Below are 24,218 nucleotides of genomic sequence, written 5' to 3'. Positions count from 1 at the left end.
GTGGAAATCGATGGATGTAATCAACACGTACAGGCAAACAAATGATCACAATTTTCGAGAAACTGGATGATTTATTCAAGAGAAAGAGCAACACAGATTGAGCAAGCCAATAACGCTTTGCTCCACGTCTGGCCTTTATGCAAGTTCGGCTTGGCATTCAAAGAGTTTTTGGATGCCATCCTGAGGGATGTCGTGTAAACTCTGGCCAAATGGCATGTTGGATTGTCAAAATCACGACCTCGTTGGAGGGCTTTGTCAGTAATGCTCCAAGTATACTCAACTGGGGAGAAATCCGGCGATCTTACTGGCTAAGATACGGTTCGGCAACCATGAAGAGAAGCAACAAAAACTCGCGCCATGTGCAGGGAGGCATTATCTTGCTAAAATGAAAGCCATGAAGGGCAAAAAAATGGGGAGTAGAACGTCGTCGTCATATCGTTTTGGTGCAAGAATGCCCAGACGACAATCAAAGGTTCCCTCCCCACCCACTGGTTTTTACCAGACGGGATATTGCAGTTGGTTAGTACACTGGACTCGTACTCGCGAGGACTGCGGTTCAAACCAACGTCTGGCCATCCTGATTTAGGGTTTCCGTGATTTCCCCAAATCGCTTTTGGTACATGCCGCGATGGTTCCTTCAAAGGGGCACGGTCGCTTTCCTTCTCCATTCTTCCCTAATCCTAGCCTGTGCTCCGTCTCTAATGACCTCGTTGTCGATGAGATGTTAGACACTAATCTCCTCCTCCTCCCTTGGTTGTCATTCGCCGGACCCGTACGTCACAGCGGTACGTCGACAATACTCTAAGCCCCTTTTTGTTGCCATTCATGACAAGCCATCCCGGACTTACATTTGAGCAAGATAACACCCGCCCGCACACGGCGAGTGTTTCTGGTGCTGGTCTTCGTGCTTGCCAAACCGTACCTTGGCCGGAAAGGTCGTCGGATCTCTTACCAGTTGAAAACCTCTTGAACATTATGGGCAGGGCTCTCCAACCAGCTCTTTACTTTGAAGATCTAACGCTACAATTGGGCAAATTTCAGTACAATACCCCTCAGCAGAAACTCCAACAACTGTATCATTCAAAGCCAAGTGGAGTAACTCCTTTCGTAAGTACCACAGGTGGACAAAAAGCGTTATTGGATCACTCACTTAGTGAAGCTCTTTTTCTTGGATAAATCATCAAATGTTTCAGAAGTTGTATACATTTGTTTGTCTGCACATGTGCATCACATCTACCGATTTCCGTCCTATTCGGATTGTTACTTCGTTGTGCGCTTTTTTTGCTTAGAGCGTGTAATGGTTAAAGAATGAATAAACCGCAAGTCTGAAGGTCCGTGGTCGTTTCATACCAGATGCGCGAGCTACATGATCGCTTCATTTCATTTTCGACGCTGCCATAGGTGTCCTAGTCGTTAGGCAGTAGGGCCAGCTTAAGGCCCAAGCGACACAAGCTGTTACATGGAGCGCCAAGCTGATAGGAGTAAAATTTTTCTGCAATTAGTAGTGGCGTCTTGGCTCGGCGGGGTGAGAGGTTCCCCCAAATGCTCGAGTCGTGATTTGTCACTCAAGGATATCCTCAGTTGTCCTAACGACGACGAATTCTCGAACCCCCTCCGTCCTATTCACTCCTCTGAAGAATAATCTTTGACAGTTCCTTGACTAGAACCTGGGTTCTCGAAAAGCTAGTCTGGTACGCTGATCACTCAACTACGTAGGAGGTGAATGTTGTAAATAACTGCTTTGAATTCCACCTTAAACGTTTATTTTCCGTCCGCTTGTTATGCTGTGACTGAGTACTTGTGATATCAGGTGAGAAGGTATGGACCTGACATAAAAATTAATAGCAATGCGTAGGTAGGTATCAGTGCTCAGCTCATTCCTTGAAACGTTCCTGTAGCTGAAAGAGAAGCTACATTAATATTTATTTTATGCGTAGATACCCCTCTCAGTAAGCTCTTCCCGATTTATCAGGCGCAAGCAGAAAATAGTAATGGCGACTAATTTCTTAGTGGTGAAATGTAGCCGAACACAGATTTTATTAAGCTGAGGAAAATGAACAAGTTGGTATTGTAAGCAGACATCCATATATTTGATGTGGCAAAATAGATCTGCCATTAATGAGAATTAATTAGGTCAACAGAAGGCCATCAAGGTGGGCTGTGGGCTGTGAATGCCGGAACGAAGGTCACTAAAAAGAGCCTGTTAACGTGCTGCGATCTTGGTTTTTTGGTTTTCTTCTGTTTTTTTTCCAACTTGGGTTCGTACATTTATTTATCGATGTGGTGAGCCTTGGCTTTAACTGACTTATTCACTAGTCACGCGTGCTTCCACTATTAAATTGTGAATTTGTATTTGTTGAGAGTTTACTTGTTCTGGTAACAGACTGCTGTTCAAGTACACATAATTCTGCAATCACAGTACCTCACCACTCTCCAAACAGCTCTCTACCGCTTCTGTAATAACCGTGACTTGCATGGAAAAATGATTTGTTGACATTTCATTTTTACAATGTTCTTCATTGCATTCACATTTACAGTAATTTCATTGAAATTCCATTATTGCAAAGTGCACTGACTTTTAAACAGAGTGTACTTGGTACATAGTTGTCTTACAAATTTACGTCTTTGCTCAAATTATTCATGTTTACATAAATGATTTACTGTGTGGATAAAACAATGCCTGAAGAACAGTCTTATACACTGCAGAGCCAAAGAAACTTGTACACCTGCGTAATGTTGTGCAGAGACCCCGCCAAAACGACGAACTGCCGGAACACGGCCTGGCATGGACTCTACTAATGTCTGCAATAGCGCTGGAGGGAACAGACACCACGAATCCTGCAGCGCTGTCCATAAATCTTTAGGAGTACGAGAGGATGGAGATCTCTTCTGAACAGCACGTTGCAAGGCATCCCAGATAAGCTCCATAATGTTCATGTCTGGGGAGTTTAGTGGCCTATGGAAGTGTTTAAACTCAGAAGAGTGTTCCTGGAGCCACTTTGTAGCACTTATGGCCGTGTGGGGTACTACATTGTCCTGCTGTAATGCCGAAGTCTATTGGAACGCACAATGGACATGGATGGACGTAGGCTATACATACACGTCCATCTGCTCGATGCAATCCGAAACGAGACTCGTCCGATCAGGCAACATGTTTCCAGTCTTCAACAGTCCAAAGTCGGTGTTGACTGGCCCAGGTGAGGCGCAAAGCTTCGTGTCGTGCAGACATCGAGGGTACACGAGTGGGCCATCGGCTCCGGAAGCTCACGTCAATGATGTTTCGGTGAATGGTTCGCACGCTGACACTTGTTGATGCCCAGCACTGAAATCTGAAGGAATTTGCGGAAGGGTTGCACTTCTGTCACGTTGAACGGTTTTTTTTCAGTCGTCGTTGGTCCCGTTCTTGCAGGAACTTTTTCCGGCCGCAGCGATGTCAGAGATTTGAGGTTTTAATGGATTCGTGATATTCATGGTACACTCGTGAAATTGTTGTACAGGAAGACCCGCACTTCACCGCTACCTCAAAGATGCTGTGTCCCATCGCTCGTGTGCCGACTACAACACCACGTTCAAATTCACTTAAATCTTTATGACCTGTCATTGTAGCAGAAGTAACCTATCTAACAACTGCGCCAGGCACTCGTGTTGCTCGTTGAAGTGCCCTATTCTGCCTGTTTACATATTTCTGTATTTGGATACGCATGTCTATATCAGTTTCTTTGGCGCTTTAGTGTAAGTTTCACGTAACGGGATTCTTCCCCAAATTCAGTTGCTGTAAAAACGTGGTCACTGTTTATAAATCAACAACATCTCAACCATTGCAGTGATGTGCTATTGTGTGGCTTACTGTTAAAAACTTTCGTTAGTAGCTGTAGGCTTTAGCAGAATAAAAAAAAAGTGTCATAGAAAATTTTCTTATTTGCTGAGAATATTGTGACACTTAAGCACTGGCTTGAAGTTTTAAGAGCTCCTTCAACAATCCGTCAAATTTCCACTGTTTAACGTATAAGAAACTAAATTACATACCTCTTTTTTAAGTAGTCAAATGAAGTTTCCAATTACACTTTTCTTATATTGTGTCGCTCTCTGATTTTGTTTTATATGTTCCTGCAATAGCACTTTCTGTGCTTGTCGTCTGTCATATTGTGCTTTCAGGTTTTTGAACTTGGGAAACAATACTGTGGTCATCATAAACAGATGCACTAGACACGTAAAGAATAACATTCCACCGTAATATTAGAATAATAATTTCACTGCATAAAAAATAGAAATAATTGATATCAGTATGATAAGAGCATAGAGAAAGTTAAGTTATAGATTCACTATGTGATACTGCTGTCTCAATAATAGCACTGACTTACAAATTATCGAAAGCTCGCTTTCTGTGTAGGGGTCGAAAGATGTTTTCTTTTATTTGTAAATAAAATGGAAACGTTGGTGTTGATTTGGGCAGAAAGCCCCTCTGGTCATTGGTCTGTAACGTACGTTTCTGTAGTTGGATAGCAGTACTCTCGTTTTATGTTTACAACTAAAATTATTGCTAGCTCTTTGTCTTTTAAAAGATACCTGTAATTACTGAAATCCAGCTTACTTTCTTGCCTTTATCTTACGAACAGTTACAATTAAAGTAAACTATTTGAGCCTTTAAGAAACATTGAAAACATATGTCGTATTTTAGTTATACTAATATACCTCCTTGTAAATATGAACGATTTTTGTTTTATCGTCGAGATTTGTCCAAGTGAATGCTGAAGACATTGGAGGCATATTTTCTTCAAATTTTGTTACACATACATATTGCAGAACTAAATATGATACTAAATGATACTAACAACAGAACAGCTGACACTGCGAACACAAACAACTGACGACATTCTTGAAAAGTTTTACTACAAAAAACATGGCTACGATTTAGTGTCAGTTGACGCAAGCAGAGCCTAACCGGTGCCTTGGCCACTCTATGAAACTTTAACTCGTTCGTTACTCACCATGTCACAACATCGCAGCACCGGAGATCCAGCATGGAGCCATGTGGAGGTGAAGGGGGGGGGGGGGGGGGATGCTGGAGGGTCCTTTGCCTGGCGAGCCACTTGTGGTGCCATCTGATGACCCTTGTCATCTGCGACGCTGTCGCTGTCATTGGATAACGCTGCCGCTGTAAAGATTTTTTCAGAATGTCAGTAATCTGCCTAAGAGTGAGGGAAGCGTTATCATTGACGAGTATGGTTAGTACTAACCCCTATCTCAAGCGTAAAGAGCGGCATTTGTCAGTTGTTAGTTTACATTGAGCCACTAGGTGTGTCCACCTTCTTGCGTTTTGGCCCCTGGCAAGGCAGACTTTGCGGTGGATGAACGAGCTGCCATCACGCGGGAGGTGCAAGTTTAATCCCGGTCGTGCTTGCGCAGGCGACGCGTCCGCTATTTATGGATGCAATTAGCTGCTCCCGTAAGGGAGGGGAGAGGGAGGGGGGAGGGGGAGGACGAGGTGAGCATCCAGGAAAACCCCGTAGTTTTCCGATAAAAATTACAAGTTTGCGGTGCTTACGCGACGGCGACACCGGTGTCGAGTGCGCAGTATTAATGCGGCGGGTCGCGTGTCGTCTTAATGAAGGGTATTAACTTCAGTACACCCCTGTTATGTAGTTTACCTTTAGAGTTCTGGTTGCAAGAAAGGCCTCAACACGTAGCGCCGCCAGAAACCTCGCTATGACAAGTTGCTAACTATGAAAGGCTTTTTTAAAGGAGGCATTTTATTGCAGGTTGCAACTTAATAATTTCTCTCTGTCTGATTGAGTCTTCATAAAACTGTCTACAAAAATTTCATAAAAATAATTGCCAAACAGAGTAATTCCTAGTATGTGTACTGTGTAAAACTCTGGCTGTACTGAATTATACAAAGACTTAATATGATTTGCTCAACACTGTCTACGAACTGAAGCTAACTGTTTCTATACAAATACAATTCTACCGCGAATGTAACCAGATTTCTGAAATAAAAACGCATCTGAGCTTACAAAGAAGTGTCTGACCCTAACTGTATTCTCACGTACATCGTACACTGAGAACCTTTTCTGCATACTTCTCGAAAACAGCGCACAGCATACGGCAGCAAGGCAACATTAAATACTACGACCGAAAATTCCGTACCACAAAATGCTATGTGCGTACATAATACACTGTGGGGATTTTAATTGATAAGAAATGACTTCTGAAATAATTTAAATGGAACAATACTCTCAAAAGTAATGCTTTAAAATGCAACTGAATTTTCAGAAACGTATAACATGCCTTTAAGAAAAATAACCGTAAGTAAGTGGAATCTCATCTTCCTATTAGAGCAACCCACATAACAATCGTACTATCTGAGCTTTGTTATTGAAATCTAAATAACACAAAACAGTGCTGTTCGCTTGCGTGATTGCCTCCATCTCTGATCATTCCAGACAACGTCAAAGCTGATCTCCGTAGCTTTTCTCTCTATAATTGCATCAAAAATATTCATACTCGAGTTCCATCAATCCCTTATCATACCCATAAAGAAAATTTCCTGACCATTCTTCAAAATACAGCTGAACTTAGAATGCGTGTAGCTTTGTCAGCCTTGTCAACGAGAGGCAGGGTAGCAACACGAAGTTTTGTTTAAAACTGTAGTAACAAATTATTCAGCGACATGATTTTGGTCTGTGTGAGCTATGTATATCGATATTTACGTAAGAAACAGAATTGACTGAGTAACGAAAATAGTGTACGTATCTCACAAAGTGATAACAGTAATCTTGTTTTATATAGTTGTCGAAACAAAACAGTGTGGACACGATTGGATTGGTTGTCTGTACATAGACAAATAGTCAGCCAGCCCGCAGTTGGCAGAGGTAAAAACAGAAGTACAGAAATACATGACGAACAAGTTATGGGGTTCACTGGATATACATATAAACAAATATACCCATATATCCCATAGGTTAAAATTCTTTGCCTGGCATATTGGCCTAAATTAGGTCCCAAATATTCCCAGTTGGGTCCTGCAATGAACAAATAGAATGGATAATCACGAACAAAATGAGATTAAAGAAAAAGTACCTGAGGTCTCGGGCAAGTATATTTGACGTTATCGGTCCCGGTTTCGAACCCCGTCACTGCCTATATTTTTTATAAAAATCATCAGCATTGTAGTCGGAGACTTCCAGCATGAGAAGTCACTTTGATTCAACCAACGGTCTTGCGAAAGAGGGATGGGAAACTGCCCCTAAAAGCTGGAGAATCAGCAATATCAACGGCGTGAGGGTTCAGAAGGATGCAGAAGGCAATGGAAATCGCCGCATCAAAGACACGTAATGTGTATCCGCAAAACATGTCGCCGGTAATTGAGAAAGTGTCATGACAGTCTCACATTGGCGAAAGATTCCGGAATAGTTTCTCATTCGTATCTCCGGGAGGGGATTGCCAAGGGTTAGGTGACTATGAGAATAAGACTGAGTAACAACGAAAGGACAACTCTCTTTACGTGTCGGGGCTTGGTAAGTCAGAAGTTTGGAAATGGAAATGCAAATGCTTAGTCTAGATATATTGGGGTTCAGTGAAGTGAAGCGGAAAGAAGACAAGAGTTTCTGGTCAGATGAGAACAGTTTAAAATCGACATTAGCAGAAAGCGGTGTAAAGGAAGAAGGATTTGTTATGAATAGGATGGTAGGGCAGGGAGTGAGTTACTGTGAGCAGTTCAGTGACAGGGTTGCTCTCATCGGAATCGACAGCAAACCAACACAGGCAACAATACTCCAGATATAAGCGCATACGTCGCAAGTGCAAGATGAAGAAATGGAGAAAGTACACGATGTTATTAAGCCGGTGTCTCAGTACGTCAGGAGAGGTGAAAAACTAGTAGCTTTGGGGGACTGGAATGCGGTTGTACGGAAAGAAGTAGAAGAAAGGGTTACGGGACAATACGCGGTTGCTAATAGGAATGAGCGACGAGGAAGACTGAGTTCTGCAGTAAATTATGGTAGTAATATTGAATACTTTGCTCAAGAATCACAAGAGGAGGCGGTATACCTGGGAAAGAGCGAGAGGTACGGTACGGCCAAGTTTCAGTTAGATTATGTCATTGTCAGGCAGATATTTCTAATTCAGATAGTGCAAGGCGTACCCAGGACCAGATAGAGACTCTGATCACAATTTAGCAGTGATGAAGAGCAGGCTGAAGTTTAAGAGACAGGAACAATCAATGCGCAAAGAAGTGGGATACGGAAGTACTAAGGAATGAAGAGATACGCATGACATTCTTTGAGGCTACAGGTATTGCGATAAGGAACAGCTCAGTGTGCAGTTCAGTTAAAGAAGGGTGTAAATTTCTAAAAAGGTCAATCAGAAAAGTTGGAAAGAAAAACGTAGGTACGAAGAAGGTAACTGCCAAGAAACGATGGGTAACAAAAGAAATACTTCAGTTTGGAAATTCGAGAATACAGGAAAACAAATCACTTAGGAATGAAACAATCAGGAGATGCAGGGAAAGTGAAGCGAAATGGCAGCATGAAAAGTATGAAGATATCGAATAACAAATGGTTGTCTGAAGGACAGACTCAGCTTATACAAAAGTCGAAAGAAACTTTGGTTAAATTAAAAACAGTGGTGGTAACGTTAAGAGTATAATAGGAATTCCACTGTTAAATGCAGAGCAGAGAGCTGATGGGTCGAAAGAGTGCACAGAGGACCTCTACGAGAGGGAAAACCTGTTTGATGAGCGATGAAAAAAAGAAACGGGACTCGCTGTAAAACAGATAGGGGATTCAGTATTAGAATAAGAATGTAAAAGAGCTTTCGAAGACTTAAAATCAAATAAGGCAGAAAGGATAGATAACATTCCATATGAATATCTAAAACAGTCGGGGGAAGGGGCAAAAAAAAAAAAAAAAAAAAAAAAAGCTATTGACGTTGGTGTGTAGACTACATGAATTTGGAGATATATCCACTGCCTCACGGTATTCATCATCCACACAATTCGGAAGATTGCAAGAGCCATTAAGTGCGAGAATTATCGCACAATCAGCCTAACAGCACATGGACCTATGTTTCTGACACGGTTAATATACAGATAATATACAGAAGAATGGAAAAGAATATTTAAGACTTGTTAGACGAGGATCAGTTTGGCTTTAGGAAAAGTGAAGGCACCAGAGCGACACTTCTAAAGTTGCGATTGATAATGGAAGCGAGACTGAAGAAAATGGAAACACATTCATGTGATTTGTCGACCTGGAAAAGCGTTTGACAATGTCACATGGCGCGATATTCTAAAATCTGTGAAAAATAGGCGTAAGCTTTACGGAAAGTCGGATAATATATAATGTGTACAAAACCTGAGAGGAAATAATGTGGGTGGAAGACCACGAACGAACTGTTCGGTTTAAGGAGGGTGTAAGACTGGGATTTAGTCTTTCGCTCCTACTATCCAATCTAGATGATAAGATTCGCTGATGATATTGCTATACTCAACGAAAGAAGAATTGCAGAATCGGCGAATGGAACGAACGTTTAATGACTGTAGATTATGGACAGAGAGTAAATCGAAGAAAGACGAAAGTAGTGAGAAGTAGCAGAAATCAGAACAGCGAGAAACTTAAAATCACGGTTGATGATCACGAAGCAGATGAAGTTAAGGAATTATAATGCCTAGACAGCAAAATAACTCACGACGAACGAATCGAGGAGGATACAAAAAACAGGATAGCACTGGCAAAAAATGGCTTTCCTGGCCATCTATTATCAAATTCGACTCGTTCCACATCATTACGAAATATCGTATTCATGATCCATGGAACTAGTACTAATCTAATCTAATCTAATCTAATCTAAATAGTCGGCGGTGATGATTCAAGTGATCGATGTCTCAAAAATCTTCAGATACCAGTCTTGGGTTTTTGCCACTATTTCGACTGGCCTAGAAGTGGGAATCCTCTTACACGTTGGTCAGAGGCCTGACGATTACATAATGTATCGTCGAAACTGGTTGCTCAATAAAATAACAATTTGGAAATTTAGGTTACAGATGCCTGAAAGGAGGTTTGATCTGAAATTCTATGAGACGATTAAAAAAAAAAAAAATGCACCACTACTTGTTCGCAAGGTATTTGGCTGAAAAATACCAGGATCACCAATGGGTACTTAGTGAACTGCGCGCCCATAATCTATCCCAGTTAGCGATAGTGGGGAAGGGGACCTACACTTTAACGTGGAATCCGAACCTCATGTCGCTTCTGGCAACTCCTCACATCGTTGAGAGATAAAGACTACATTAAAGGCAACCTGAAAATTTCCGTGGTCCGCCCGGGAGTCGAACCCACAATCCCTTGGTATCCAGACACGCGCTTCACCACCATGTAACGGTACCGTTGTTGTAATCGATTGTTAACGCCTATTTTTGGTGAATATCATACGCTGGCTTCCTAGAAGCTTCGACTACAAAATGATTCTCGTCAGCTAAGTGGGAGTCTCCTCGTCAGATCACACACACCTATGAAGATTCGTGATAAACAAGGCAGTCTGGGACGAACGGCCAGTGGAAACAGTTATGGTGCGGCCCCAGTGTCGGTCGGCTTACGATAATGTGAAGAAATATCACAATGATTAATATTTTTGGTATTTCAGTGGACGGTTCAAGTAATTCTATAAATGTGGAAAAAGTTCCATCAAATTATTTTCAACGAATCGGAATTTATCAATAGATGTGGAACCTCTGGATATTATGAGTGTTGTTTCAATATTACCAAAATGACCGTTGATATTACCAAATCTTGGAAGAAGTTGTATCTTGAGTCAATCAATCGGTTTAACCCTTCAGAACATTATTTTCAAATTAACTTTAATGGTGCCAAACCTGTTGTTATAATGAAGATATCGGTCTCAGAACAGTTACTTTTTATATCACTTGTGAAGACCACGGATTTCATAGAACAGAAATGTTAATTGTGTGCATTGAATGGGAAAAAATTAGTACGCTTCCGTGATATAAGGGCCTTCTGGCAATCACTCCAGAAAAGTGCTTCTCTTCGCTTCTAATATTTAAGTTTTATCTTTTTAAAAACAGACGCAGGCACCAGGATGTTCGAATAATATTTATTGTTTACCATTTGCTTATCGGTGCGTGTACGACTGGCATATATTTCTACGACTGGGATGCAAAATGAATGTGTTTTTGTCTAAGACAATAGTCGTTTCTTTAGAGACTATGTGAAGGGCTTATTTCAATAGTGGTACAAGTCCATTTTTGTTCAATCTGAGACACAGAGTCCTAAAGTTTTTCAGCGCTCATTTAACTTTAGGACTCTGTATCTCAGAATGAACACAAATGGACTTGTACCACTATTGAAGTAAGCCCTTCATATTTATGTCAAAGTACTTCTGTACATAACTAACAAAACCGTATATTAACTGTCACAGTAGTTTTTGTTGTCTTCTTCGAGATTCCACTGCGAGTCATCCTTTCTACTGGAAATTCGGTCATTACCTGTGAAAACCTAAAATACACTCCATGTTCTCAGATAGACTGTAATACTGATGTTCTTAGCCAGGACGAATTCCTGACAAAATGCTGTAGGAGAAGGGGCGTTTCAGAAGTGAATCAAAATAATGTCTTCTTGTGTTGACAACAAGTGCCAGAGAGATACTTTTTGGTGTAGTATGATGCATTTATCTCTGGAGAACTATGAACAACAACGAAAAACTTTCACTAAAACCTGTGAGAAAGTATCTTGCAGGAAACCCCTTTGGGGTATTGACATTCGAGGTCAATGTGAAAATTCCCCAGCCTGGCATTGAATGCTGCAATGTTTGTACAGAGTCTCCTTTCATATAGGTACTTGTTCTCGATTGTTTATCCAGTGTGCAAATTCCACCTCTGAACTGCCATTCTGCAAATCCCACAAAATATTCTTCTAGAGTTACTATAAGCTCTTACTTGTACTTTCTAGTCAACATTTTCTTTGGAACAGTTACATACTTGCTGAATTTGGGGAATAAGACAGATGTTAGAACAGTAGGTACTTAATGCCCTTCATGTTTCCCGCTGCCGGAGCAACTTTATAAACAGGGGTACTGCATATTCCCATGCACTTTTCTCCCTGTTTGTCCGTACCATCTGCTTACTAGTAATTAGTTGTTATTTTTCCAAGTGGTAGGTAATTATTATTAATAACCTCTTTCGCGTCCCAGAAATCACAGGCTATAACCTTCCTGCCTGTTATGGTTCAGAATCACTGGTTGAAATCTATTGCTTTCCCCACTTTCTCGTTCCTGTTATGAACCGGTCTCATGCACAGCCTCAAGCAAGGCACAAAATCAGGAAGATTGTCTTTAAAACGCCCGAACTTTTGCTGAGAAATTTGATTTTGCCAAGCCGGCCGCGGTGGTCTAGCGGTTCTAGGCGCTACGGTCGCAGGTTCGAATCCTGCCTCGGGCGTGGATGTGTGTGATGTCCTTAGGTTAGTTAGGTTTGAGTAGTTCTAAGTTCTAGGGAACTGATGACCAAAGATGTTAAGTCCCATAGTGCTCAGAGCCATTTGAACCATTTGATTTTGCCTTTATATTCGAGCAGCATTTAATGCCAGTCACGAAGCAAAAGACTCACTCGTAATCAGTTCTTTTGTCTACGGTTGCAGTGTGGTGAACGTCTTCACGCGGAGTACCAGACATCTTAAAACCTTCACCAACCTAAGTGATATTATCATAGGTAATTAACCGTCCTAAACAAAAATCTGTATGACGACGACGGGCAAACAATCTGATTCGATGTCTGGACTGGTAAGTGCCAATTAAGGAATCCTAATTTTCCTGTTTCAATGCTCAGTGAATTTTTTTTTCTTGTCGCTTCGTTAACCTTTGGGAGCAATTGGTCACTGCCAAGTTTCATCATGGAGTTTCCTCATGGTTCAAAGTTCACGTAAAACTGTAGATCCCTTACAACTGCTGGGTAGGTTACTTTCAAAGCCGGTGGAAGCCAAAGACATACCGCCTCTAATAGGACAATAGCTGCTACAGAGAACGAGGTACAAATCAACATCGGCATTGGGGAAACTGCATTACAACATTAACATTCCGCACAAGCAGTTGACGCCTGATTCAAATCATTTCAGAATATGTTTTAACATGACATAACAGAACGTAATTTATATCAACTACTGTTGAGAATTAGACCAAAGGGATTTCTTGTTGATCTCATAGTACATACCGTTCGTAAGTTTCGCTTCAAAAGGTTAAACAGAATCTAAGTTCTGTTTCCTGACTGTTACATACACAGCTGTGGCATAATTTAGGTACATCATGGTGGGAGCTGAACAAAACCATGAAGTGAGCTATTAAACGCGAGGAGCAGCATTTACGAAACAGTAAGTTCAAAAATGGTTCAAATGGCTCTGAGCACTATGGGACTTAACATCTGTGGTCATCAGTCCGCTAGAACTTAGAATTACTTAAACCTAACTAACCTAAGGACATCACACACATCCATGCCCGAGGCAGGATTCGAACCTGCGACCGTAGCAGTCGCGCGGTTACGGACTGAGCGCCTGAGCCGCTAGACCACCGCGGCCGGCAAACAGTAAGTAACAGAAATATCACCGTCGAGGCACGAAATCAAAACACCTACATTTATTTAGTATGAAGAAGTAAACACATGTTCAGAAAAATATAGGTTGTTTTCATTCTTTCCAAATCCATAGTCCCTAAATCAAATTACGATAATTGTTTGTCGTGCATGCCGATTCCGTTAAGATTCAAATCAATTTTTGTTTTGATAATAGTACCATTCTTTCAAGCATTTCAGCGACCACATCAACCCAGATCAATAAATATGCGCTAAACGTGAAATTTACAATGTATTAGACGACGATCAGTTTCGCTTTGAAAGGTAAAGGCATCAGAGAGGCAGTTTTGACGTTTCCATAGGTACTGGTAGCAACACTTACGGAAAATCAACACCCCGGCGTAAGATTTTTCGACCTAGAAATATGATTCTACAATATTAAATAGTGCAACATGTTCAAATTTCTCAGAAAAATTAGTTCAAGTTGCATGGAAAGAAGGATAATGTGCAATATGCGAGAAAACCAGAAGGTAACAATAAGAAGTAAAGACCAAGAACGGACTGTTAGGACTAAAAGGAATGTCAAACAGGCACGCAGTCTTCCTACATCTGCACTGACGTGGAGACTCCACAAGCCACCATGTGAAGCATTGTGGGAGATATCTTGTACCGGCGCTACACATTTACTCTCCTGTTCCACATTTAAACTCAGCGATGGAAAACATGATTATCTAGAAGCTTCCGTATGAGCGCCAATTTCTCTTACCTTGACTTGTCTTCGCGGTTCTCACTCGAAATATACGGTGGAGGAAGTGAAATCGTTTTGCAGTCAGCCGTAAATGCCAATACTATAAATTTTCTCAATACTGATTCGCGAAAAAGTTTTCGTCTTCCCTCCATCGATTTACGTTTGAGTACATGAAACGTTTCCATCATACTCGCGTATTGGCCAAACATATCAGTAATAAATGTAGCAATAAGTCTCTGAATTTGCATTGATGTCTTCCTGTAATGAAATCTTCTGGGGATACCAAACACAAAACCAGCACTCAAGAACGACACTTGTGTGACGCCGATCGTTGTTAGTCAAGCAGCGGTCATGTAGCAAATAGTTTTATCTTGTGACTTCGATTTTGCATATGTTATGGAAAGAATGATCATGACAGCAGTTGTTTTTTTATTTTTTTTGTGACAATGATTTTATATCAGCTGGTCTGCCTCATGTTTATTATATCCAAATGATTTATGCATGTTAAGCTACATTCAGATCCTATGATGGCAACATTAGTGTATTGAAGCCGGTTATCCAGTAAACAGTATTTAAGCAATCATGGCTTTTGAATTATTTCTATACAAAGTGTCTTAAAACATCGGGTAATAGCTTCCATGGTGCTAGAGCGAATTTCATAGGGTAATAACTGCAGGTGACGACGAAGATTGGAATACATCCAAAAAGTAATTAAGGACTTTAGATTCAAATGTTACTCTGAGATAAAGAGAGTGGTGCAGGTGGAGGGGGGGGGGAGTGTTGTGAATGCAGTCATCATACGCATCATTAAAACGTGCAGATAGTATGGAAGAGTGTCACTAGGTTAAAATGTCTGTGATACATAGTCATCTGCGTCATAGCTGTGACGTCTGCACTCAGAACGGCTAGGCTAAGTAGCGTGATCTGTGTACAACACATACAACACTTCCTTTTATCAGAGAATTTGGATGGCCAAACAGACAACGAATGGTGCTGAAATACACCTACGCCAGATGTTGTGCAATAGCGTATAAACAAGCCAAAAGTCAAGAGTGGAGGGGGTCATGGAGACATTTAAGGAATAGATGGTGACTGTCGACCAGACTTCGAAGGAAATTATAGAAGATTACCATGTAATACAGGCATTAAAGCATAGGCTGGCGGTTATAAAACTAAAACCACAACGTTTTATACAGGGTGATTCAAAAAGAATACCACAACTTTAAAAATGTGTACTTAATGAAAGAAACATAATATAACCTTCTGTTATACATCATTACAAAGAGTATTTAAAAAGGTTCAGAGATGTTCAATATGGCCCCCTCCAGACATACGAGCAATATCAACCCGATACTCCAACTCGTTCCACACTCTCTGTAGCATATCAGGCGTAACAGTTTGGATAGCTGCTGTTATTTCTCGTTTCAAATCATCAATGGTGGCTGGGAGAGGTGGCCGAAACACCATATCCTTAACATACCCCCATAAGAAAAAATCGCAGGGGGTAAGATCAGGGCTTCTTGGCGGCCAGTGATGAAGTGCTCTGTCACGGGCTGCCTGGCGGCCGATCCATCGCCTCGGGTAGTTGACGTTCAGGTAGTTACGGACAGATAAGTGCCAATGTGGTGGCGCTCCATCCTGCTGAAATATGAATTGTTGTGTTTCTTGTTCGAGCTGAGGGAACAGCCAATTCTCTAACATCTGCAGATACTGTAGTCCAGTTACAGTAGCACCTTCGAAGAAAAAGGGACCAAAAACTTTATTGTCTGAAATGGCGAACAAATGTACAACTAAATGAAACTTTATAGCTCCCTTAATTGGCCGACAGATAGTGCTTAGCTCTGCCTTTTGTCGTTGCAGAGTTTTAAATTCCTAAAGTTGTGGTATTCTTTTTGAGTCACCCTGTATATTTTGGTTTCATATATTCGTATATTAAGATAAAAAATACTTCTATTCTCGGTAGTCGCACTACACATGGAGGAGTAGATCCAAAATATTTAGGCGTGTTAACGAATTTTGTTTCTGAGGTAGGTGACTGTAAAATGATATTTTTTAGTTACCACGACAGTTTTCATACTACTTCACCGTCTCTCGTAGTAACGTGGAAACCAGACTTGCTTTTCAAAGCTGCTGTTTTATTTTCAGATACTGTTAATTCACTATTTACTGTGCTTGTTGTAAAGTAATTAGCAAAGAGTAAATAAAGTCTTCTGCGATTCACTGGCGAAACAACTGTGCCAATGACAGACTCGTTCTGTTTCAGCGATGACGGACGGCCCGCGTTTCGTGGAGCCAATCTCCAACGTGACGGTCGCCCTCGGAAGGGATGCCTCGCTGTCGTGCGTCGTCGACAACCTGGGACAGTTCAAGGTCAGTAGACGACACTGGTAAATTGCGTCACGCAGTTAGGCGCCTCTGTGCAAAGAGAGAGAGAGAGAGAGAATTGGGGAGCGAACAGGGTTTGCAGAGAGCTGCCAGGCATCTACCGTGTTGCCAATCACTTGAAACTGTTACTATGGTCGATAACTTCTGTCGCATAGATTTTGTCTGGGGCTGCCTGTGACTGTAGCTTTAAATTACCCACATTTTCTTCTAGAAATACACTAATGTCAGCCTTCTTTTATTTTACAAAAAAAAAGTACTAGAGCGTTTTGGAAACATAACTCCTTTTTCAAGGAATGCATTAACGTTTTTGGACGCTACATCTGCTCGAGTTTATCAACTATATTTGGCCTCGAGACTTCAGCATTGATAAGAAAAACGCCTGCATTTGCAGTTACACCTCAAACTATTTACTGTGTTCAAGAAAGTACAACGACCACGCACTCTTGCGGAGAGCAGTTATCACCATCCAGAGGTATTCACTGCAAGGTGGATCTAAATCTCATTGGCTGCCGTCAGTTGGTACAGGTACAGTGTGATAACTACCATCTGGCTCACTGCCACGGGGTAAGAAGCTAAGCAGGGGGAAGAGGCTCTGTCTGCGCGCTGCCGTACAGGCATCTTAAACTGTGCTTCGTTCTTCCACGAAATTTGAAGTAAGACACAGATGTAAAAATCGCTTGAATGTTGTTCGTAATCGAAACTAAACTCACCTATCACAGTTACATGTTAAAGTAAATAGTAAATGTCACTATTAAGCACCCTTATCACAATAAAAGGAAACAGTACGAAATAGAATGAGGCACAACACAGTATCACAGCGAACGACATTGGCTGCCAAACACAGTACTGTTAGATAGGTAACGCTGTTAAATGCAGAGGAGGGAGCGGCTAGGTGGAAAGAGTGCACTGAAGTCCTCGGGGAGGGGAAGGACTTGGCTGATGTGATAGAAGAAGAAACAGTAGTCGACAGAAACAAGATGGGAATTCAGTACAAGAATCAGAATTTAGAGGAGCTTTGGAAGACTTAAAATCAAATAAGGCAGCAAGGGTAGAAAACATTGAGGAAATGGCCATTGAACAACTATTCACGCTGTGTATAGAATGTATGATACTGTTATATACCATCAGACTTTCGGAAAATCATCATCCAAGCAATTCCGAAGACAGCAAGCCCGACAAGAGCGGGAATTATCTCACAATCAGCGCAACAGCTGAGGCATAGAAGTTACTGACCAGAATAATACGCAGAAGAATGGAAAAGCAAATTGACGATCTGTGAAATGACGACTAGTTTTGCTGTAGAAAAGTAATGGCGCCAGAGAGGAAGTTCTGATTTTCGGCTCTAATGGAAGCAAGACTGAAGAAAAATCAAGAAACGTTCATGGAATTTGTCAACTATGAAAAATCGTTTGACAATGTCGAATTGTGAAAGGCGTTCGCATTTCTGAGAAAAATATGGGTTAACTACAAGGAGAGACGGGTAACATACAATATGTATAAGACGCAAGAGACAACTGAAAGCCCAAGAACTAAGTGCTTGGGGTAAAAAGCTATAACACATGTAAGTAATCATCAGTCGCTACTGTTCAAACTGTACATCGAAGAAGTAATGACGGAAATAAAAGAAAAGTTTAATCGCCGGATCAGGATTCAGGGTGAAGGGATATCAATAAAAAGATTCGCTGGTGACGTTGCTATCTTCTGCCAAAATCAAAAAGAATCCTGGAGCTGTTGAATGGAATGAACAGCCTAATAAATAAAAAATATGGATTCAGAGCAAAGTAAAGAAAAAGAAAGTAATGAGAAATAGCAGAAATCAGAACAGCGAGAAACTTAGAATTTGGGTCGATGGTCACGAAGCCGATGAAGTGAAGGAATTCTGCTTCATAGATAACAAAACAAACAATGACGGAGAGAGCAAGGAGGACATCGAAAGCAGACTAGCACAGGCAAAAAGTGCTTTTTTCGTCAACGGAAGCCTACATTTATCAAACATATGCCTTATTTTAAGGAAGATATTTCTGAGAACATACGTTTGAAGCATAGAATTGTATGATAGTGAAACATGGTCTTTGGGAAAACCGGAGGAGTTGAGAAATGAAGAATTTAAGACGTGGCGCTACAGAAGAATGTTGAAACTTAGGTGGTCTGATAAGGTAATGAATGAGGATATTCTCCCCAGAACTTGCGAGGAAAGAAATATATGGAAAACACTGACAGGAAGAAGGGACAGGATGATAGGACATGCGTTAAGGGGAAACTTCATGGTTCTAGAGGAAGCTGTAAATGGTGAAAACTGTAGAGGAAGTCAGAGGTTGGAATACGTCCAGCAAATAATTGAGGCTGTAGGCTGGAACCGCTCCTCTGAGACGAAAAGGTTCACACAGGAGTGGAATTTGTAGCGGGCGAAATCAAACCAGTAAAAAAACTTGCAGCCACCCCCCCAAACCCCCACCCAAACAAGAAAAACACAGAGAGGGTTTGGAAAAGTGTATAGAGTGCAGTTAAAGCTCATGATGTATATTACTAAATGGCTAAAACTTTCGCCCAGACAGAGTCGTACGCTGCCCAACTAAAGGCTTGTATAAACAAAAAACTGATCTTCAGTCATACAATTAATGACTGATTTTAAAAATTTGATATCTGTCATAATCTACTTTTTAAGAGGTACAATGTTGCGTTAAAAATTTAACACAGATGTCATATACTGAAATTAGGAACTCTGTATTTGTCTTGCAACAGTGCAAATTAGAGCTCGAAAATTATCCAGAAGATACTCATCCAGTTTCTGAGAATGAAAAGCTCTCAGATTTTAAACCTATTCGAAACATTTCTGACTTCCCTCACAAAAAAATGAAACGAAAAATTATTATGCTCACTCCATATTCGCTTTCCGTGCAATAAATACTTCAGCCTCAGCCATGACGTTTTAATTTGCCACTTTTTTGTACCACCACTATTCGCAAGACATTTTGCAGACAGTATCCACATTCAGGAGATATGACGTCCTGAAACGGAGCGCATATCACCTACACTCCTGGAAATTGAAATAAGAACACCGTGAATTCATTGTCCCAGGAAGCGGAAACTTTATTGACACATTCCTGGGGTCAGATACATCACATGATCACACTGACAGAACCAAGGCACATAGACAGAGGCAACAGAGCATGCACAATGTCGGCACTAGTACAGTGTATATCCACCCTTCGCAGCAATGCAGGCTGATATTCTCCCATGGAGACGATCGTAGAGATGCTGGACGTAGTCCTGTGGAACGGCTTGCCATGCCATTTCCACCTGGCGCCTCAGTTGGACCAGCGTTCGTGCTGGACGTGCAGACCGCGTGAGACGACGCTTCATCCAGTCCCAAACATGCTCAATGGGGGACAGATCCGGAGATCTTGCTGGCCAGGGTAGTTGACTTACACCTTCTAGAGCACGTTGGGTGGCACGGGATACATGCGGACGTGCACTGTCCTGTTGGAACAGCAAGTTCCCTTGCCGGTCTAGGAATGATAGAACGATGGGTTCGATGACGGTTTGGATGTACCGTGCACTATTCAGTGTCCCCTCGACGATCACCAGTGGTGTACCCTAGTGTAGGAGGTCGCTCTCCACACCATGATGCCGGGTGTTGACCCTGTGTGCCTCGGTCGTATGTAGTCCTGATTGTGGCGCTCACCTGCACGGCGCCAAACACGCATACGACCATAATTGGAACCAAGGCAGAAGCGACTCTCATCGCTGAAGACGACACGTCTCCATTCATCCCTCCATTCACGCCTGTCGCGACACCACTGGAGGCGGGCTGCACGATGTTGGGGCGTGAGCGGAAGACGGCCTAACGGTGTGCGGGACCGTAGCCCAGCTTCATGGAGACGGTTGCGAATGGTCCTCGCCGATACCCCAGGAGCAACAGTGTCCCTAATTTGCTGGGAAGTGGCGGTGCGGTCCCCTACGGCACTGCGTAGGATCCTACGGTCTTGGCGTGCATCCGTGCATCGCTGCGGTCCGGTCCCAGGTCGACGGGCACGTGCACCTTCCGCCGACCACTGGCGACAACATCGATGTACTGTGAGAACCTCACGCCCCACGTGTTGAGCAATTCGGCGGTACGTCCACCCGGCCTCCCGCATCCCCACTATACGCCCTCGCTCAAAGTCCGTCAACTGCACATATGGTTCACTTCCACGCTGTCGCGGCATGCTACCAGTGTTAAAGACTGCGATGGAGCTCCGTATGCCACGGCAAACTGGCTGACACTGACGGCGGCGGTGCACAAATGCTGCGCAGCTAGCGCCATTCGACGGCCAACACTGCGGTTCCTGGTGTGTCCGCTGTGCCGTGCGTGTGATCATTGCTCGTACAGCCCTCTCGCAGTGTCCAGAGCAAGTATGGTGGCTCTGACGCACCGGTGTCAATGTGTTCTTTTTTCCATTTCCAGGAGTGTAGTTATCTTTTCTAGTGTTTGCTGATAAGAGCACTTAGTTAATTCTAATAAAATTTAACCATAACTTCAGATCCTTACAACAGCATTTTCTTCCGGAAAAATGAAAGTAAATAGTTTATCTTTTAATGAATTTGCTTTCTACGTCTGCAGCCATATAGATTTTACATGCTTAACATGAAATATTTGACATGTTAACTCATTTGTAAGGTAAACAGACCCTTGGAGCTCTTTTATGTATGGGAGTTGGATTTTTTTATAGAATCTATGGTGAAGTGGCTACATTTTTTGTAGAATCTTGGTATGCAGAGGATGACTTACGTACCTAAGCCGGCGCTGCTCAGCGCCTGCAGACTGTAGTGTATTGTGGGTGGCCTAGACGCAGGGGTGAGCTAATGGGTTTCAGCGGCGCGGCGGCCCGCAGCGTCATCCACTACTCCCAGGCGACGCGTCACTCTGTTTGCTGATAGCACCCAATGTTTGCCGACGCACGCCGTAGCCAGTAACCTGATGTTCACACGTGGTCCGCGTAGCACCTCGTGTGATGGCGTGCTACGCTATGTGGGAAAGCTTGCTGTCGTCTGTGTCAAACTTTCTACACACACGTTTAATTTATTTAAAGAACTGCATCACCGAGCGACCAACAGCTGTTGTAGTGATTAGTTATTCAAAGACACCAAGTGACCAACTCTAAATAACCAACTAACATTAAAAGTTTAAGGAAAGTTCCTCAGCGTCTTATACGTAACTACTATATTTGTAGTTGCAAAATCATACACGTGTGTCTTACCTCCTACTTTTTTTCATCAGCCATCAAATGCAACGTCGACAGTCCATCATAGTGTTACCGCTATGCAAGGATTTGTGGTACAACTTTGGCCAGGTAGTGTGAATCATAAGATGCAGTTGTGGTGTAAACTTTAAAGTTAGTGACTGATGAAAAATGTAAAGCGTAATTGGTGCAGTATAACACACGCTGCATGTAGAAACAATTACGTATTTGACATTCTTAAACTTGTATCGTTAATCCCTGATTCGAAGATAACTTCTTTACTGAAACCAGATGTGTGTGGATAAATAAACATTATAGAACGTTGCTTGTTCTCTGATGCCATTCCTTAAATGGTCCTGCTTAATGATTATAAAAGTGCTTGCAAGAGACATCAGAATACTTTAGTGATTGAACTAATAAAGCATTACATAAAAAACTCACGGAAATATAAAGTACTGTATAATTCAACAGACATATTGTAAGGAAAACTGTATACAAATGAAACAGATTAAAGGTGTCTAATATTAATCTTTATGGAAAACTTTCACTTGGTTGCTCTTTTACAAGCTGTCATGTTATTTAGCCGTCGCTCACTGAAGTCGATGATGTGGTCTACTATTTCGCAATTATGTTAATATACAGGTTGTTGTGATCCATTTTGCTGTGAAGTACCATAACTATTTCTTCGATTACACTATTATGTGAGTGAATTAGTTCTTTAACTCTTAATTCTGATGTATTCTACTTATAAAGACATTTCGAAATGGCTTCGCTTCCAGCGAATCTTCATCTGATTCCCTCCCCGAGATATTGAAATCTGCCCCGATTTGTATTTGTCCCCTTCAACTCTAACATTTCCCTTCCTATTCTCCCTCTTCCTCTACGGCTTTCTCTACTCTTGCCTTCATAAGCAGGCCCAGCCCACACCATAATCACCTACTTCATTTCTCTCACCTAAAATGCACTTCACCATCAACTCTTCTCTCAGTATTACAATATTAACTAACAATCTGTTCCAAATCTTAACTGTCCTACAGAGCTTCTAACTTTCCTTTTCTGAACCTGACTCAGGTGAGCTGAAACTAATGAACTAACACAAAAATCATAACAGAGGCTTTATGCACGTTACTACGACAATCAAGTTCCACCGCTTCAGACGTGGCTCCACTCCAAAGAATACTAATGTTAAAACTAAGGATAAACACTGGTCCCAGCTTCACGCTGCAATTACTAATAAAGGGAAATTGCACACTCTGCTGTGAACTGAAAACAGTAATCAGACTGTTACACATAATATCTCTGTCTGTGTAACATAAACAATCATTCATGGTGAAACTACCTCTTCGACTATATTTATTAAACACTGACGTACAGAATTTTCTCTCACAAAGACAACTCAAACTTAACCTATTCATTTATTACTCACAATATACAATCCCAACGCAATCTGACTGCTACATAATAACAACATGACTTCCAACAATTAACACGGAGAATCGCCCTGAATTGCAAGGAACGCTAACGATAATACAAATCAAAAAAATATGAAATTAAAGAAATATGAAACTACCTTCAACTCTGGCAATTGCCGAAACTCATTTCAATCACAAATCCCAACAGTACAAACCCGATTCTTTTTCATGTGTCACTTACCTCACAGAAAGTCTTCATAAAAAATGGTTCAAATGGCTCTGAGCACTATGGGACTTAACTTCTGAGGTCACCAGTCCCATAGAACTTAGAACTACTTAAACCTAACTAACCTAAGGACATCACACACATCCATGCCCGAGGTAAGATTCGAACCTGCGACCGTAGCGGTCGCACGGTTCCAGACTGTAGCGCCTAGAACCGCTCGGCCCCTCCGGCCAGCTAAAGTCTTCATAACACGAACCAAAGTAACTACAGCAAGTAGCAGCTACAGCCACCTAAATATAAGAATTCTAACTACTATAGACTCTAACTACTAGGAGGCATATGGTTAACGAAAGAAAGATTTTGCTGAAGAGCAAACAATATATTTAGAAAATTTTAGCTAACTCATATGACATCCTCTCCAAAAATTATATAGTTGTCAATAATTCCACTGCCCAAACGTTATCAGACAAACATCTATTATCACACATTTCCTTGTGTATTTTCTTATAAACAAATTATTTCATCTGACTTTACAATGCATGTCTTACCAACACAGAGTCTCCACTAAGAATATCATGTCCATACACTTCCCTATCCACACGCTAACTGATCGTCGGTCCAACCACAGAATCTCTTGCCGAGGACGCAGAAC

General features: G+C 41.7%; 1 protein-coding gene across 1 annotated transcript in view; it reads left to right on the top strand.

Annotated features, from left to right (window-relative positions):
* Window positions 1–16,586: 16,586 nt before the first annotated feature.
* Window positions 16,587–24,218, top strand: part of LOC124552876 (lachesin-like) — a 333,701-nt gene continuing 326,069 nt past the window's right edge. Inside the window, exon 1 of the mRNA XM_047130152.1 lies at window positions 16,587–16,691. Within this exon, the coding sequence (XP_046986108.1) occupies window positions 16,587–16,691 (105 nt within the window). The remainder of the gene's footprint in view (window positions 16,692–24,218) is intronic.

Source organism: Schistocerca americana, chromosome 1 (genome assembly GCF_021461395.2).
Source record: "Schistocerca americana isolate TAMUIC-IGC-003095 chromosome 1, iqSchAmer2.1, whole genome shotgun sequence".
Taxonomy (NCBI): domain Eukaryota; kingdom Metazoa; phylum Arthropoda; class Insecta; order Orthoptera; family Acrididae; genus Schistocerca; species Schistocerca americana.
Note: the sequence above shows the minus strand (reverse complement) of the source record. Positions and strands in the feature narration are given on the sequence as shown.